The sequence below is a fragment of the Lissotriton vulgaris genome, unplaced genomic scaffold (genome assembly GCF_964263255.1).
Source record: "Lissotriton vulgaris unplaced genomic scaffold, aLisVul1.2 SCAFFOLD_907, whole genome shotgun sequence".
NCBI lineage: Eukaryota > Metazoa > Chordata > Amphibia > Caudata > Salamandridae > Lissotriton > Lissotriton vulgaris.
This window is the reverse complement of record NW_028242560.1, coordinates 360,166-375,187: the sequence shown is the minus strand read 5'-3', so window position 1 is coordinate 375,187 and position 15,022 is coordinate 360,166. Positions and strand designations below refer to the sequence as shown.

General features: G+C 44.3%; 1 protein-coding gene across 2 annotated transcripts in view; it reads left to right on the top strand.

Annotated features, from left to right (window-relative positions):
- Positions 1-15,022, top strand: part of LOC147668910 (uncharacterized) — a 436,976-nt gene that overhangs the window by 398,879 nt on the left and 23,075 nt on the right. For both annotated transcript variants that reach the window (XM_086948355.1, XM_086948356.1), the window contains one exon: positions 8,525-8,638. In XM_086948355.1, coding sequence (XP_086804481.1) covers positions 8,525-8,638 — 114 coding nt within the window. The remainder of the gene's footprint in view (positions 1-8,524; positions 8,639-15,022) is intronic.

The following is a 15,022-nucleotide window of genomic DNA, read 5'->3' as shown; positions in this document are numbered from 1 at the left end:
CAACCAGCACATAAAGCACACTCCTATCTAACACGCTGTCCTCAACTAGCAGATAAAACACACTCCTACCTAACATGCTGCCCTCAACCAGCAGATAAAACACACTCCTACCTAACATGCTGCCCTCAACCAGCACATAAAACACACTCCTACCTAACACGCTGCCCTCAACCAGCACATAAAACACACTCCTACCTAACACGCTGCCCTCAACCAGCACATAAAACACACTCCTACCTAACATGCTGCCCTCAACCAGCACATACAACACACTCCTACCTAACAGGCTGCCCTCGACCAGCACATAAAACACACCTACCTAACACACTGCCCTCAACCAGCACATAAAACACACTCCTACCTAACACGCTGCCCTCAACCAGCACATAAAACACACTCCTACCTAACATGCTGCCCTCAACCAGCACATACAACACACTCCTACCTAACAGGCTGCCCTCGACCAGCACATAAAACACACCTACCTAACACGCTGACCTCAACTAGCACATAAAACACACTCCTACCTAACACGCTGCCCTCAACCAGCACATAAAACACACTCCTACCTAACATGCTGCCCTCAACCAGCACATACAGCACACTCCTACCTAACAGGCTGCCCTCGACCAGCACATAAAACACACCTACCTAACACGCTGCCCTCAACCAGCACATAAAACCCACTGCTACCTAACAAGCTGCTCTCAACCAGCACATAAAACACACTCCTACCTAACACGCTGCCCACAACCAGCACATAAAACACACTCATAACTTACACGCTGCCCTCAACCAGCACATAAAACACACTCATACCTAACACGTTGCCCTCAACCAGCACATAACACACACTCCTACCGAACACGCTGCCCTCAACCAGCACATAAATCACTCTCCTACCTAACACACTGCCCTCAACCAGCACATAAAACACACTCATACCTAACACGTTGCCCTCAACCAGCACATAAAACACACTCCTACCTAACACGCTGCCCTCAACCAGCACATACAGCACACTCCTACCTAACAGGCTGCCCTCGACCAGCACATAAAACACACCTACCTAACACGCTGCCCTCAACCAGCACATAAAACCCACTGCTACCTAACAAGCTGCTCTCAACCAGCACATAAAACACACTCCTACCTAACACGCTGCCCACAACCAGCACATAAAACACACTCATAACTTACACGCTGCCCTCAACCAGCACATAAAACACACTCATACCTAACACGTTGCCCTCAACCAGCACATAAAACACACTCCTACCGAACACGCTGCCCTCAACCAGCACATAAATCACTCTCCTACCTAACACACTGCCCTCAACCAGCACATAAAACACACTCATACCTAACACGTTGCCCTCAACCAGCACATAAAACACACTCCTACCTAACACGCTGCCCTCAACCAGCACATAAAACACACTCCTACCTAACACGCTGCCCTCAACCAGCACATAAAACACACTCATACCCAACACGCTACCCTCAACCAGCACATAAAACACACTCCTACCTAACACACTGCCCTCAACCAGCACATAAAACACACTCATACATAATACGCTGCCCTCAACCAGCACATAAAAATGCCTAAATACAGATATTTCAGAACAATGTTCAACAGAAAACAAAATTCCATAATAATCAAGAATATATCATCTTAACATCAATCATATATAAAAGTTGTCACCAAAAATACATCTTCCCAATTTATCTATTCATAGCTTATTGTATCCTCAGGTTACTGTGACTACTTCCATTAATAAAATATCCTTATTGTAGGACTGTTGGGGCCACTGTTCTCATCCTCCGATCAATTGATTTATTATAATCCATGCTGACGCATTTCCGTGAAAAACTGAATAACCATTCACCTTACTCAGGGCAGAATATTGATTTTTGATTTAGTTATTTGGTTATTCCTTTTTTAAAAGAGCATAGTCACTCAATTTTATGGCCAAAGATAGTGAATGCCTCGCAGGACATTGGCTTTTCCAGCTTTAGACTTCTATATATCCCTTGGTTCTCAAGAAGGAAACACGGATTCATCCCCTATAGAGAGAAATCTACTTTCCAATAAAACACACCAGGCAACCACAAGCAAATGGCTGCATATTTACCCAAAGGTTGCAGATTTTTCCTCACTCTACACTCCAAGATCTCGAGTGAAACATTGTGGTGGCATGCCTGCCATGCCATTATTGTGTACCTAAGACACATGCTGCATGAAGCACTCTCGTCGCCTCTCCCATAACTCTATAACAGGTACACATAACAGAGGGACTTCCACCCTGACACTACCAGATCATCTGTCAGGACACCGAGCTCTTCCCATAGCAGGCATACTAGAAGCACTCACTTTCTCAGCCAGACATACAAGTGTGTCTGTAATTCCTCTGAACAGTTTGAGTGTTGCAATTCCATACTAGTGGCAGGTACTTCCTGGACAAATGCTAGATAATATACCTGAAAGCATGCTGTTATCCAAAAGAAGACAGATTTAAATTTGTCTCTACTCATGTTGTAATTCCTTTCAGGCTACCTTGAATTCCCATGTCTGGAACCAGAAATGGCCTCTTTGTTGTTTGTGACAACTGATGCAATACCTCGAACATTTGCGTAAACCATTGTGCTAGCTCTCCTCTAACTTTGTTATTTGTTTTTATGTTAGATTATGTGCATTGTATACAGCACTCGTACACCGAACAGGATTTTACAGGTCTGCGTGTACCTTGCCATCAACCTCGGGATTGCACCCATCAGAAAAAACGCTAACTGCCCTCATCAGCCAGGCTAGCTTGAATCCAGTGGCAAAATGAGCAAGGGACCCACGTCTGGGCGTACCCTGCCAACTTAGGGCGAACAAAGCAAACAGAAGGAGATGATGGACGGAGCGCTGAAACTTTTCAGACACTCGCCCTCAGTCACAGATCTGGGTTTAATCCATCATCATTCTTTAGCTCACTTTGCCACCTCAGTTCAGAGCCAGCTATATGCACATCAGTCTTGACCCTGTGCCTCATGGAAACAGTCCAGCCCGAACTGCGAAGCCAGGTTTTCCCTGAACCGGAAACAAGCATCCTGGGACTGGTTTCTGGGTAACACCCTTCATCAGCCAGGCTAGCTTGAATCCAGTGGCAAAGTGAGCAAGGGCCCTACATCTGGGCATACCCTGCCCAACTTAGGGCAAACAAAGCAAACACAAAGAGATGCTGGACGGAGCGCTGAATCTTTTCTGCCCTGGATTCAAGCGAATGGGGGCAGAAAGGGAGAAGCAGAGAAAGGGGGAGAAGAGTCAGGGATGGGAGGGCCGAGGAAGAGGAACAGACAAGAGGGTGGGTGGAAGAGAAGAGGAACAATGATCGTGCACAGATATTCAACATCACATAAAGCACACATGCATTTTTCTGTTAATATAAATTTGAAATAAACAATTGCTCTGAACTCAACCCCAACATTGCGGTTTTTTTTTGCCTTTAAGTGCTCCGAAAAGGCACGTTGGCAGCGCCAACATTATACAAAGCCATTGTAGTCTAGAACTTGGGGTCAACTGAAGTGAAGGAGGACTACATTTCCCATTATGCACCAGGTTCGCAAATAAGGTCCCCAGTGACAATTGTCTATGCCACAGACTACAGCGTATATTCCAAATATATATTGTTACACGTGGGCTGTAATTTATCGGAATAAGGTTTGTCTAGCCAGCTCTGCAAGGCATTGACCAACGAGACAACTGTGTTTAAAAAGATAAGCTGTCTGCAGGAGCGTCGTACACCTTTTGCGGCACTCAGGCTGGCAATGGCAGGGCTGCCTTTATAAACTGACACCACCTGCATTAGTGATTAAGCAGCTTTTATTGGCTGTGGGCTCGCTTATGTTTTGGCCATAAAACAATAAACAGGAATGAAGCGACTAAAAACACGAACGATTGTATTACGGCCAGAAACCAACCAAAGAAATAGTGCACTAAAAGTAACAAATGGCCAGAAGTGAAATGAGACATGTAGCAGGGCCAGTGTCCATGGGAGGGAACAGCACACCACAAGGAGGAACAAATGGCAATGATTCACCACTGGAAAGCAAGGAATTTCGAAAGGCACACGAAGGAACGAATGGAAAGCGATGGGCATGCTGAAAGTCCACAGAGTAGGTACAGCATGTCTCCAAGACACAGCGCATGCACTGCCTAGGCTGGACCTAAAAATAGTTGGGTAACTTGACTGCACATGAAAGCAATAGTATCACCAATATATGTAAAGTTTGGAAATGTTTACTGCTCAATATTGCTGTCACCTCTGTTCCAGTTTTCATCCTGAGTCCAGTGCTAAAAACAAAGTTAAAAGACCTATGCTTCATCTTGATTTTTTTCCCCCAAGTTACATTTGCCAAATTGCATTGTGCAACAGCCAGTACAGGCATGTACGTTTGTCTGTTAAAATAAAACTACATCAATTCTTTAAAAGTCTTCAGAGGAGGCCATACAACAGGAACTGACCTGATTGGCAGACATATTAGTCCATCAATTCTTCAAATGTTACTAACTGCCCATTATGGAATAGGTGGCCCACAGTCGAGCGACCAGCCCGCTCCCAGGGTCAAAAGTCTTGTCTGGAGAGATGACCAGGACCTTTAGGATGGCCTAGGAGCTGAATGGAGGGAGCCATCGTCCCCTGGTTAGACACTGCAGGGCCACCCATACCAAGTGGGGAAGCTCTCTCACCGGGTGAGTCCCTGGCACAGTCAATGCTAGAACGGCCACACATTCAACAGGGGTTCAGCTGACCCAGTGTCATCCAGCCCGTGTTCTGCCAACCAGTGGGCAAGCCATTGCAATTGGACATCTAGGAAATATCTTTCAAAATGAGGGGCACCCAGACCCCCAAACTCCGGAAGGACCTGTAGCTTTGATAGGGCCACTCTGCTTTGGCAGTTTTGTCATATAAGGTCCCCCACCGTCTTATCCAAATCCTGAAAGACAGTCCGTCAGGGGAGACCTCCGGGAGGGTAGCAACGTGTTATGAAAGGTGGGGGAGCATTGCCATCTTCACAAGAGCCAGGAGTCCCTTTACAGATAATGGCAGCGATTTCCAGAAGGTAACTTGGTCCCAAAGGAAGGACATTCTAGCTGCAAGTTTCCCATCACATTCAATAAATATGGCTTGGTATGGAATATTGTAATGCCCAGATAGGGGAATGATCTACCCTCCAGTGTACTGGACCCCATTCCATATCTTGCAGGACCAGGTGATTGTGGTGGGTCAAAGGAAACAAGCAGGACTTGATTGTGCAGGTTTTGAAGCCAAAATCTCTGTACAATGCACAGGTAGTCCCAGGCGAGGGAATCAATTATTTTTCTAGGTCTAAGACTGGGGCTGCAGCTCAGGCCATTGTGTTTGTGCCTGGTGTTCAGTGCCTTAACCGTTCTGGTTAACGTGGATTAGGCAGAGAAGAACTTATTGGACCAAATAAGCCAGTATCTCTTGAGCATTTTATAATCTGTATTCAGAATGGCTACGGGGCAGGAAGATGTGGGGTTAGTGGGATTCTTTTGGGCTTCAACAGGGAGACCAGTAGTGTTTCCCGTAGTATGTTGTGAAGTTGTCTCTGCTCCAGCACGGAATGAAAAGATTTCAAGGTTTAACCAACCGTGGTGCCAAAGTGGCTGTAGATGTTTAATAGAACTCTGCCAGGAGGCCGCCGGTTCCCGATGTTTTCCCTGTGGTCAGGTCAGTGATGGCTGTTCAGATATCCTCTGCTGAGCATCAATCTCTGCCAGTTCCACCGCTGTTAGAGTGGGGCACAAATAAGAAATGCCTGAATGCCTGTCTCCGGTTTCCCCGTTGAGGTGGTTGGGGGGAATCCAACGCAGTATAGAAGGCCACATAGTCCCTGTGGATTTTGTAGTGTTGTGTGAGTTAGCAATGACGGAACAGTTTTGGCTCCTGAAGGACTGCTTAGATCTGTGATAGAAGTGTTAGAGCGTAGTGAAGTGAATGCAGGTTTAGAAAGCTTGACTTTGCGGTTACATGCACACAAATGAAGACGTGTAATTGCCTAGCTCTGTGTGTGATGTAGTAATTGGCAGGTACCCATGCTGAGGAGGATGCAACAACTGGCGACGAGGTAGCGGATAAGTAACACGAAAATCGACAGTGGCCGGCCAGAGAGTTTTCCGTGGTCCAGCATGCTGCTTGTGTTTGCCACGTGTGCTGCAGTCGAAGTGCATAAAGGACGCTTGGCATATGTGCAGTCAAATCGCAGCTCCAGCCAGTAAGGAGCATTTGAAAATAACTCACTGAGAAATCTACACATCATTGGCCAAGAACCTGCTGGAAGGTCGTAAAGGGAAATACTGCATTAATATGCAACATAACTCCTTAACCGCGGCCATTATTTCGCCTCAGTGTGGCGGTTCCGCGGAGTGGGCCGTGCCGCATTGTCCATTCGCAGCACCAGCGAGGTAGTGCTTGCGATGGCAAACGGCCGACGGGAACACGGAAGGGGTTAAAGCTATACCTCATACGGAGTGATAACGCCTTCCCCTCCCACTCATCCCTTTCTCTCGCTCTCCCACACCTCTCTCACTCTCTTTTTTCCACCTCTCTAATGCGGTTCACTTCAGGTCTTCGAGCACAGTTTCTTTCCCGTGCCTTTTTGAGATTTCTGTCCCGCAAATCCACGCTCTTCTCCTCTTCTTAGGGTGTCTTCTGCATTCAACTCACATAATTCCACTGCGCACCATATGCATCCACTCCACCCCAAACAAAAATAAAGACATAAATGACTGTCATTTACAAAGTCAGTAGCTCTAACTTTTGCAAATGCGAGACGTATTGCATTGCAAATGCTTGTTTTTTTATTTACTGCGGGAGAATCTGTGTCACCCCTGAAATGCCATTAGCTAAGCCATATTCTTTTGGGGCAGAATTTGAAACTGTTTATGTCAACAGGTTAAACTCCACAATTTGCATGCAGAATTTCTCAACCTTAAAATACTGCATGAAAGATTAACCTTTCACCCCTCTGCTTCCTTCAACCTGTCTGCCTCTTCTGTATACAAGTTACTGTAAATATCAAGCCTGCTGTCTGCCTTACAGCTTTTTTTAGACACCCTGACAATATCTATTACTTCCAGCAAGGAATAGCATATCACAAACCCCACCACTAATGGTCACTTCATTATTTACCACAAAGAAACAGGCGTGAATGCATGAAATGAGCATGCAAAACTCTGGCTGACCACTAACTTTGGGCTCACGAGTAGTATGCTACTCGCTGTAAAGTGCTTTGATGCCTCATCAGGGTTAGTAAGCGCTATATAAATACAATTTAACCACTCCTTCAAACACACTGGAGCTTTTAAGAGGAGACAACCCAACCAGGGTGTGGGAATGGTTCAGAACTCTGACCACACAGGGTGAAGATGCCCAGGCAAAAACAGACCACAGAGGATCTTGAGCCACCAGGTACTGAATTAAAGCACTTCCAGCAAATAATAGCAAATCTTCAATAAAGGAGAACTTAAGAGCACCGAAACATTGGATCCACATTGAAAGGTCCAGTAGAAAGGGAACTGACTTCTGTGCCCTGGGTGACGCCATATATGACTCTGTGACATCACATCTGCGGTGAGCAGACTTGAAGCCATGGTGCTACCTACTGGTGGTAAGATCTATTAAAAATATCCAGATCCAGTCTGGGGAGATTCCTAAGGTGAGGATACTGCAAGTAGAAGTAGCCCTCAGAACAGATTTAACCAGACCAATCGACCTTATCTGAAGGCTTAATCTGCACAGCATATCAATCAGCATTTTTAGAGTACAGCAATGTCACTCCTGGGGGTATCTGGGCTCTGGGGTGCGAGATCTCTGCCGAAAAGCCTGGTCTAACGGTAGTGGCAGTATGAGGGAAGAAACAAGGAGAAAAAGGCAAACGAAAGGGCAGAAAACCAAGTGACTAGAAAAGGCAAATCAGATAGCAGATAAATGAGCAGAAATGTCAAAACAGAGCAGAAGAGAGCATAACAGAGGGCCAAAAAACTAGCAGTAAAGGCCAAACAGAAAACGACCAGAAAAGGTAAAACAGAGGGCAGGAAAACTAGCAGAAAAGGCAAAATGGAGGGCAGAAAAATGAGCAGAAATGCAAAACAGAGCAGAAGTGTGCAAAGCAGAGGACAGAAAACGAGCAGGATAGGCAAAACGGAGAGCAGAAAAACGAGCAGAAAAGACAAAAAAGAGGCAGAAAAAGGAAAAACAGAGGGCAGAAAAACAAGCGGCATAGGCAAAACAGAGCAAGAAACTAGCAGCGGAGGCACAAACAGAGGGCAGTAGGTAGACAGGCAGCAGAGGGTAGCGGACTGTGGGCAAGCTGTACAGGAGAACTATCATAGGAGCATATAAGTTTTTCTCTATACAATTCCAGACCCATGTCCTAGTCCATACATATACTTACTGAGAAGGAATGCGCATTTGGTATGTGTTACACTATATATTTTCTTTCTGTTTAGTTTATACTCCCGCCATCAGTCCGGAAGTGTTTCGGATCAAGCAAGAAGAAGATCCATATTTTAAAGCTCGGAATTGCTCAGAGGAAACTGAAACAAGCAGCGTCTTAGGCACGGGTGAGACAAATGTTGTTTCCAGATTTTTGAGATCAGAGTGATAATTTGTAACACTTGACCCATGATCCCATTTATGTTATGTTATGTTATGTGATTTTTATTTGGCGCACAGATGCTCCAGCTAAGGAGCGTCCTGGCGCCCGTTTCTCAGTGCTATGTGTATCTGTCATTGGAATTGCACATTGTCCCTCGGTCAACACTTCAGTGCGCAAACCTACCCTCTACAAAAAGGCTTTGCCAAGTTAACCACCCCAAGAGGCTTGAGTAACATGCCATATTTTAAGCACACTTTTCCGGATAGCTTCAAAGAAAGGTCATACGTAAGTAAAGCTGTTTAAACTGCAAAACCATGCTATGCCAGAAGAATCATACCTCCACAGCATAAAATAGATATTTGTGACCCTCAAAAGCAATTTTCTTTCAGCACTAACATTGGAAGCAGGGAATGTAGCTGCTTGGATGACACAACCATTGCACATTGGCTGCAGGACAAGCAGCGAAAAATAAATGTTTTGTGAATTAGGTTGTGTAAATTGTGTGAGTGTTCTGCAAAGCGTGTACTATTGATTGGTGGGAAGGTGAGAAAACAAAGAGCATTGCTCAAATCAGTGTAACCAGGGTGAAAAGAGTGCCTTGTTATTTAAAATAAGGCACATCAGGATAGGGTAGAAAGTAGTACAAAATCAATGGGTCTTGAGGGGAGCAGGTTGGAGAATTGCGATTCTCCTATTACCATGACCAGAGAATCTGGATTTCATTAAAGACACGGAGGCTCACATTATGCATACAACTTTTAATGTGTCTCCATGCAGCCGCAAACATCATAATAGAAAGGTTCCATTGAGAACATTCATAACAAATAAACTCTAAGAGCCATCAGAAGACTGCCTCTTTTAAATGAGGAAATTACAGAGAAGTCATAAAACAGCAAAAGGTTCCAAATTAAGTTCATAAAACTGCAACAAGTTCCAAATTTTCCAGTAACTTCAGAGGAGCATAGGATGAGAAATTCCAAACAAATCGGAGTTCAACAAGGATCCAAACATCCCAAGATTTAAGAAGGATTATCTGAAAAGCATAAAAAATGTGTAAGTTTGTGGGTAAACAACATTGAAGAATCTTTAACAATGTAAATTTAATAATATAAGCGGTATTTGATAAAGAGAGACAATTGTAAAAAGTACAGTTCAAACAAATACACTTCACATCCTAGGGAGAGATGGGTGGATAATGTGAGCCTCCGTGTCTTTAATGAAATCCAGATTCTCTGGTCATGGTAATAGGAGAATCGCAATTTCATTACAAGACCGGAGGCTACATTATGCATGTTGGTAGCTTTGTAAAACTACATCAGACATATGTTCTATAGGTTTGCAGTAATGACGAGCAAAAGTGCTAGCGTTTGACCAATCAGCAGCTTTAAGAATATCATCCAATTTACCTCCAGACCAAAGTGATTTGCTAGCCATAGCACCTCTTATAGAATGAGCTTGATATTTACGTAAATTAATACCAGCTAGACCCATAACAGATTTAACCCACCTAGAAATAGAGCTAGAGGAAATGGCTTTATGAGGTTTAACAAAAGAAACCAGTAATTGATTTACGTTAGGAAAACGGAGAAGGGACATTCTGTGTTCATACTCTTGTAAACAATCGACAACACAAAGCTTAGGACAGGAGTCAAAGCGGGGATAGAAGATAGAATCAGACATAGTCTTAGTTCTACGATAAATTTCAAATTTTACACCAAACATGTTGAAAGATCTATTAGAAATGTCTAATGCTTTAACATCAGAGACCCTTCTACAAGAAATGAGACAGAGAAGAGTAGCAAGTTTGAAAGAGAGAAATGTTCTACTGAGAAAACTGTTGTGAGGCCAAGAAATAAAGAGGTCTAAAATTAGGTTAACATCCCATAGAGAATCATATTTCGGCTTTGGTGGTTTTCTCAGACGGATGCTCTTCATGACTCTACAAATAATAACATTCTTACCTACCGTCTAACCATTCACCAGAATATGGCCAGAAGAAATTGCAGATCTATAGCAATTGATGGTTCTGTAGCTTAGACCTCTATCAAAATGTTCACAAAGGAAATTAACTATGTGGACAATAGGTGCCTCAAGGGGATCCAAGTTTCTTTCCAAGCAACAACGAACCCATGTTCTCCAGATGTTGTTATATCTGTAATGGGTTCCTGGAGGAGAGTCGAAGCCGTTGTCGAAAGTCCTGAGACTTCGTTAGATCTCCTGACACTCTCCAAGCAAGAAGGTTCAAATTCCCTGTCTGTATTAGAGGATGAATTTCGCCATCTACGCCTATTAGTAGATGATCCTGGCACGGGATTAGGAAAGGGGTGTCGTAACTCAGTTCCAGAGCTTTTGGGAACCATGCTTGGGAGGGCCAGAAGGGAGTGACTAGAACAAGGCAGCATTGTTCGACTCTGACTTTCTGTAGAACTCTCTGGATCATTGCGAATGGGGGAAAGGCATAAGACCTCAGATTCTTCCATGATTGAAGAAATGCATTCACGGCTAGAGCTGCGGGATCGGGCATCCAACTGAAGTATTTTTCGAGTTAGAATGTTAATCTGCTTGCGAAGAGATCTATTTCTAAAGGTCCCCAAACTGTATTGAGCGAATTGAAAACCGAAATGTTGAGTTTCCAGTCGCTGTGATCTCTGAGGAATCTCGAGTTCCAGTCTGCAGAAATGTTCGTTTTCCCAGAAAGATATTCCGCTTTCAGGGCAATCTTGTGTTCTAAGCAGAACATTCAAAGTTTTTTTGCCAGATTCGAAAGGTCTGCAGATCTTGTGCCACCCAGGCGGTTTATATAGGCTACCGCCGAGATATTGTCCATCTTCAAAACGACCGATCTCCCTTGTAGGGAGTGTTTGAAACTCATTAAAGCGTAAAGACCAGAGGTGAGTTCCAAATAATTTATGTGTAAGATTAAGGGGTGAAAACATTTCCTCCCCAAGAGGGTCAAGAATTTTATCTTTGAGAACGGAAGAAGAAGATTCTGGAGTATTAAAGAGATCTTCATCATAATCATCATTTAAATCTAGCACATATTCATCAGGGGTGCTATCGGAGTTATCATCTCCATAATCATTGTTGAGCGCAGGGTCATTAGCACTTAAGTTTTGTGTGCCGCTAAGGACACCAGAATATCTTGTGCCGCGAGGGACACCATAATAAGTTGTGCCGCGAGGGACACCATAATAAGTTGTGCCGCGGTGGACACCATGATAAGTCGTGCCGCGGAGGACACCCATTTGGTTTGAGGTGCGAGGACCTCTCAGATACAGTGAGGTGCGAGGACCTCCCACAGTGCTCATAGGGGGTAAGTCTTGTAAATTTTTAATCTTTTTTGTCTTCTTACCCCTTGATTCATACGAATCTTGATAATGACCATTAGTAAATTCATCTTCATTAGGGGAGATGGTCCTCTTTGAAGATAAAACTGTGCCCAAAGGATTGCGCTGGTGAGATTGTGCTTTATTGCATTCCGCACCAGGGGTGGGGGCAGTGGCACCCTCAGTGTCAGAATCAGACATGATGACAATTTAATTATTTAGTGAAAGCAAGGGTCTGTCAGGTAATGATTACCCCTGTATCGCAATATTAAGGATGTTGTTATCAGGAAAATAAATTCAATTTAAACAAGCTCGTGTTTAGACTAGATAAGTAAAAATAGCTGGAAATCGGGTGAAAAAACGGCTCGGTGTGAGGAGGATGTACAGCTGAGCGCGGAGATCGAGTAACGAACTCGTAGTCTCTCTCGCGCTCAGCTGGCACTTAGCAACTCAAAGGGAGTAAGGAAAGCACCTTGGTAACGCGCTTAAGCGACGTCGTTCCTCCCAAGGTTCTTTCCTCTAAGGGAAACACTGACAAAGCCGAGCTCGCGTTAAAGCTCTTTTAAAAGGAAACTTATTAAAATAAGCGCGCGTTAAAAAAAGGGGGCGAAGTGACATGTCGAAGAACGAAATTCACTGTACCAACGCTATTTCTCAATGAAAAACGTGAGTTGAGCAATAAAAAGCATGAAATTCGATATAAAATTGGTAACAGCCTAAAATACTTACGTGGCTGAAGGAGAGAAAACCATTAGGACAAAGGGTACATAAACAGTAATCCATCGCATAGCAGAAAAACCTTAAAATCCGACCAGAAAAGGAGGGAAAAGGGGGGATTTCCGTAAATTGGAAATCAGTATGGAGAGAAAAGGGGGAAGGAGAAGAGAGGAACTGTAAAATAACCTCGAAATCCCCTTCTAATAAATTATAATAAATTATAATAACAGTATATTGCCAATGTGAAAGAGAAGTAAAAGGTTACTTATCTGCTCAGAGCCGCATTTAAAAGAGGCAGTCTTCTGATGGCTCTTGGAGTTTATTTGTTATGAATGTTCTCAATGGAACCTTTCTATTATGATGTTTGCGGCTGCTTGGAGACGCATTAAAAGTTGTATGCATAATGTAGCCTCCGGTCTTGTAATGAAATCCGATGGTTCAGCCCATTAATAGGAAATTTGGTTTAGACAGACATCATCATCACTACAGAGACACTTGACACTGTCACATTAAGGCGGTGTGAAGTGAACATGCCATTATCTAGGGCCCTATTTTTCCCCCTCAATTTTTTTCACATTTTATCCTTCACTTGATACACTATTTTGTGTCATCTTCTGGCAGTAAGGATTCATTTTGTGAGTTTTCTTCCACAGTGCCCACTCTGAGCCACTACTGGCAGGAGTGAAAAGTGTGTTTCTTCTCTTTCATATCTCACTTTGAAAGGGTTTTTCTTTTAAAATGTTTGTGGCTTGAAGCCACAACTATTCTGGAGTATGAATGAATGAATATTTATTGTTTGGTTACTCAAAACCATTACATTAAAACCAAGTGCAAAATTACAAAAGATACAGAAGTTAAAAGAGTAGTACATATGGGCTGGAATAGAATAATGTCCAAAGTCTTGCATGCCAACATGCCTCAGCTGAGTCTCCGATCGTTTTAACTCGAGATGGCCATCAGCTTGGTGTGAGTCTGATGAATGAATTTACCAAATGTGGCCATTTGTTTTACTGAGTTCAAAGTGTATAGTCGGTGAACTGCCTCCTTTGCGGTGCGTGTCCCCAGCTGTAAAATAATGGGCCTGAGATAAAGGCTGCGAGCTATGCGCAAGGCCAGGCAGCAAAGTAGGAGGTGGGCCAGGGACTGCCGTTTGTATTTGCAGAGCCTGCATTCGTTGATCATGGAACCTGCCCATTCGATTGTGTATAATTCTTTAAGTGGCAGTGGATGTAGTCTGTAGGCTAAAATCTTGTATAGGGCTGGGCGGCCTACTGCCTGAGTGAGATGGAATTTGGAGTTATGCACTGTGTGTGGCAAACTTTGTGACTCGTGGAAGCCTCTTTTTGCCAATGACTCCAAAGCCGATGCGCGAGAGCAGATGCAGACTTGTTTTTTAATTGCATTTTTGATGGTGGAATAATTCGCTAACTCAGAGCCCCAGTTCTCCATAGCTAAATTAAGGAGATCCTTAGCCGAATTGAGAGTGGAAATGGAAATGGAAATGGAAGTACATTTGTAGAGCGCGAATTGCTACCCGGAGGCGTCCAAGCGCTAAGAGAATGTAAAGGGAAGGAACCTCGTGGAGTGGCTGCCTGGGAATTAGTAGGGAAGGTTAAAAAGGTAAGTTTTCAATTGCTCTCGGAATAGGGAATGGTTGGAGTTGGATCGGAGATGAAGCGGGAGAGCGTTCCAGGTCTTGGCCGCATTATATACGAACGTCCTCCCGCCCGACCTGGTCTTTTTTATTCGGAGAGGTGTAGCTAAGAAGGTCTGGCCAGATCAGAGATTTCTGGTGGGGACGTAGTGGGTGATCAGATCCCGGGTGATCATTGGACCCGATTCCCAGAAGGCCTGATGGGCAATGCACAAGGATTTAAAACGAATTATTTGACGTACTGGCAGCCAGTGAAGGTGGACCAGACCGGCCCTCACTGATTGGGTGCGGGGCAGCTCGAGCAGTAGACGGGCCGCACAGTTCTGAACTGTCTGAAGTCTGTTAAGAGTGTAGTCTGGGGCGCCTAGGTATAACACATTATTAAAATCCAACCGGGACTGTATCAGGCCCTGTATTGCTACCTGTTTGGCCTCCATGGGGAGGAGAGGCAGGATTTTCCTGAGCATTTTGAGGAGTCCGAAGCAGGTTGCAGAGAGCTTAGTGGCCTGTGTTTTGAAGGAGAGGGACCGGTCCAACCATACCCCAAGGCTCTTGATGTTGTCCTTGGGTGCTGGAGGAGGGCCTAAATCAGAGGGCCACAGGGAGTTGAAAAAGAGGGGATCGGAGGGGCCCAGAATCAACTCCGTCTTAT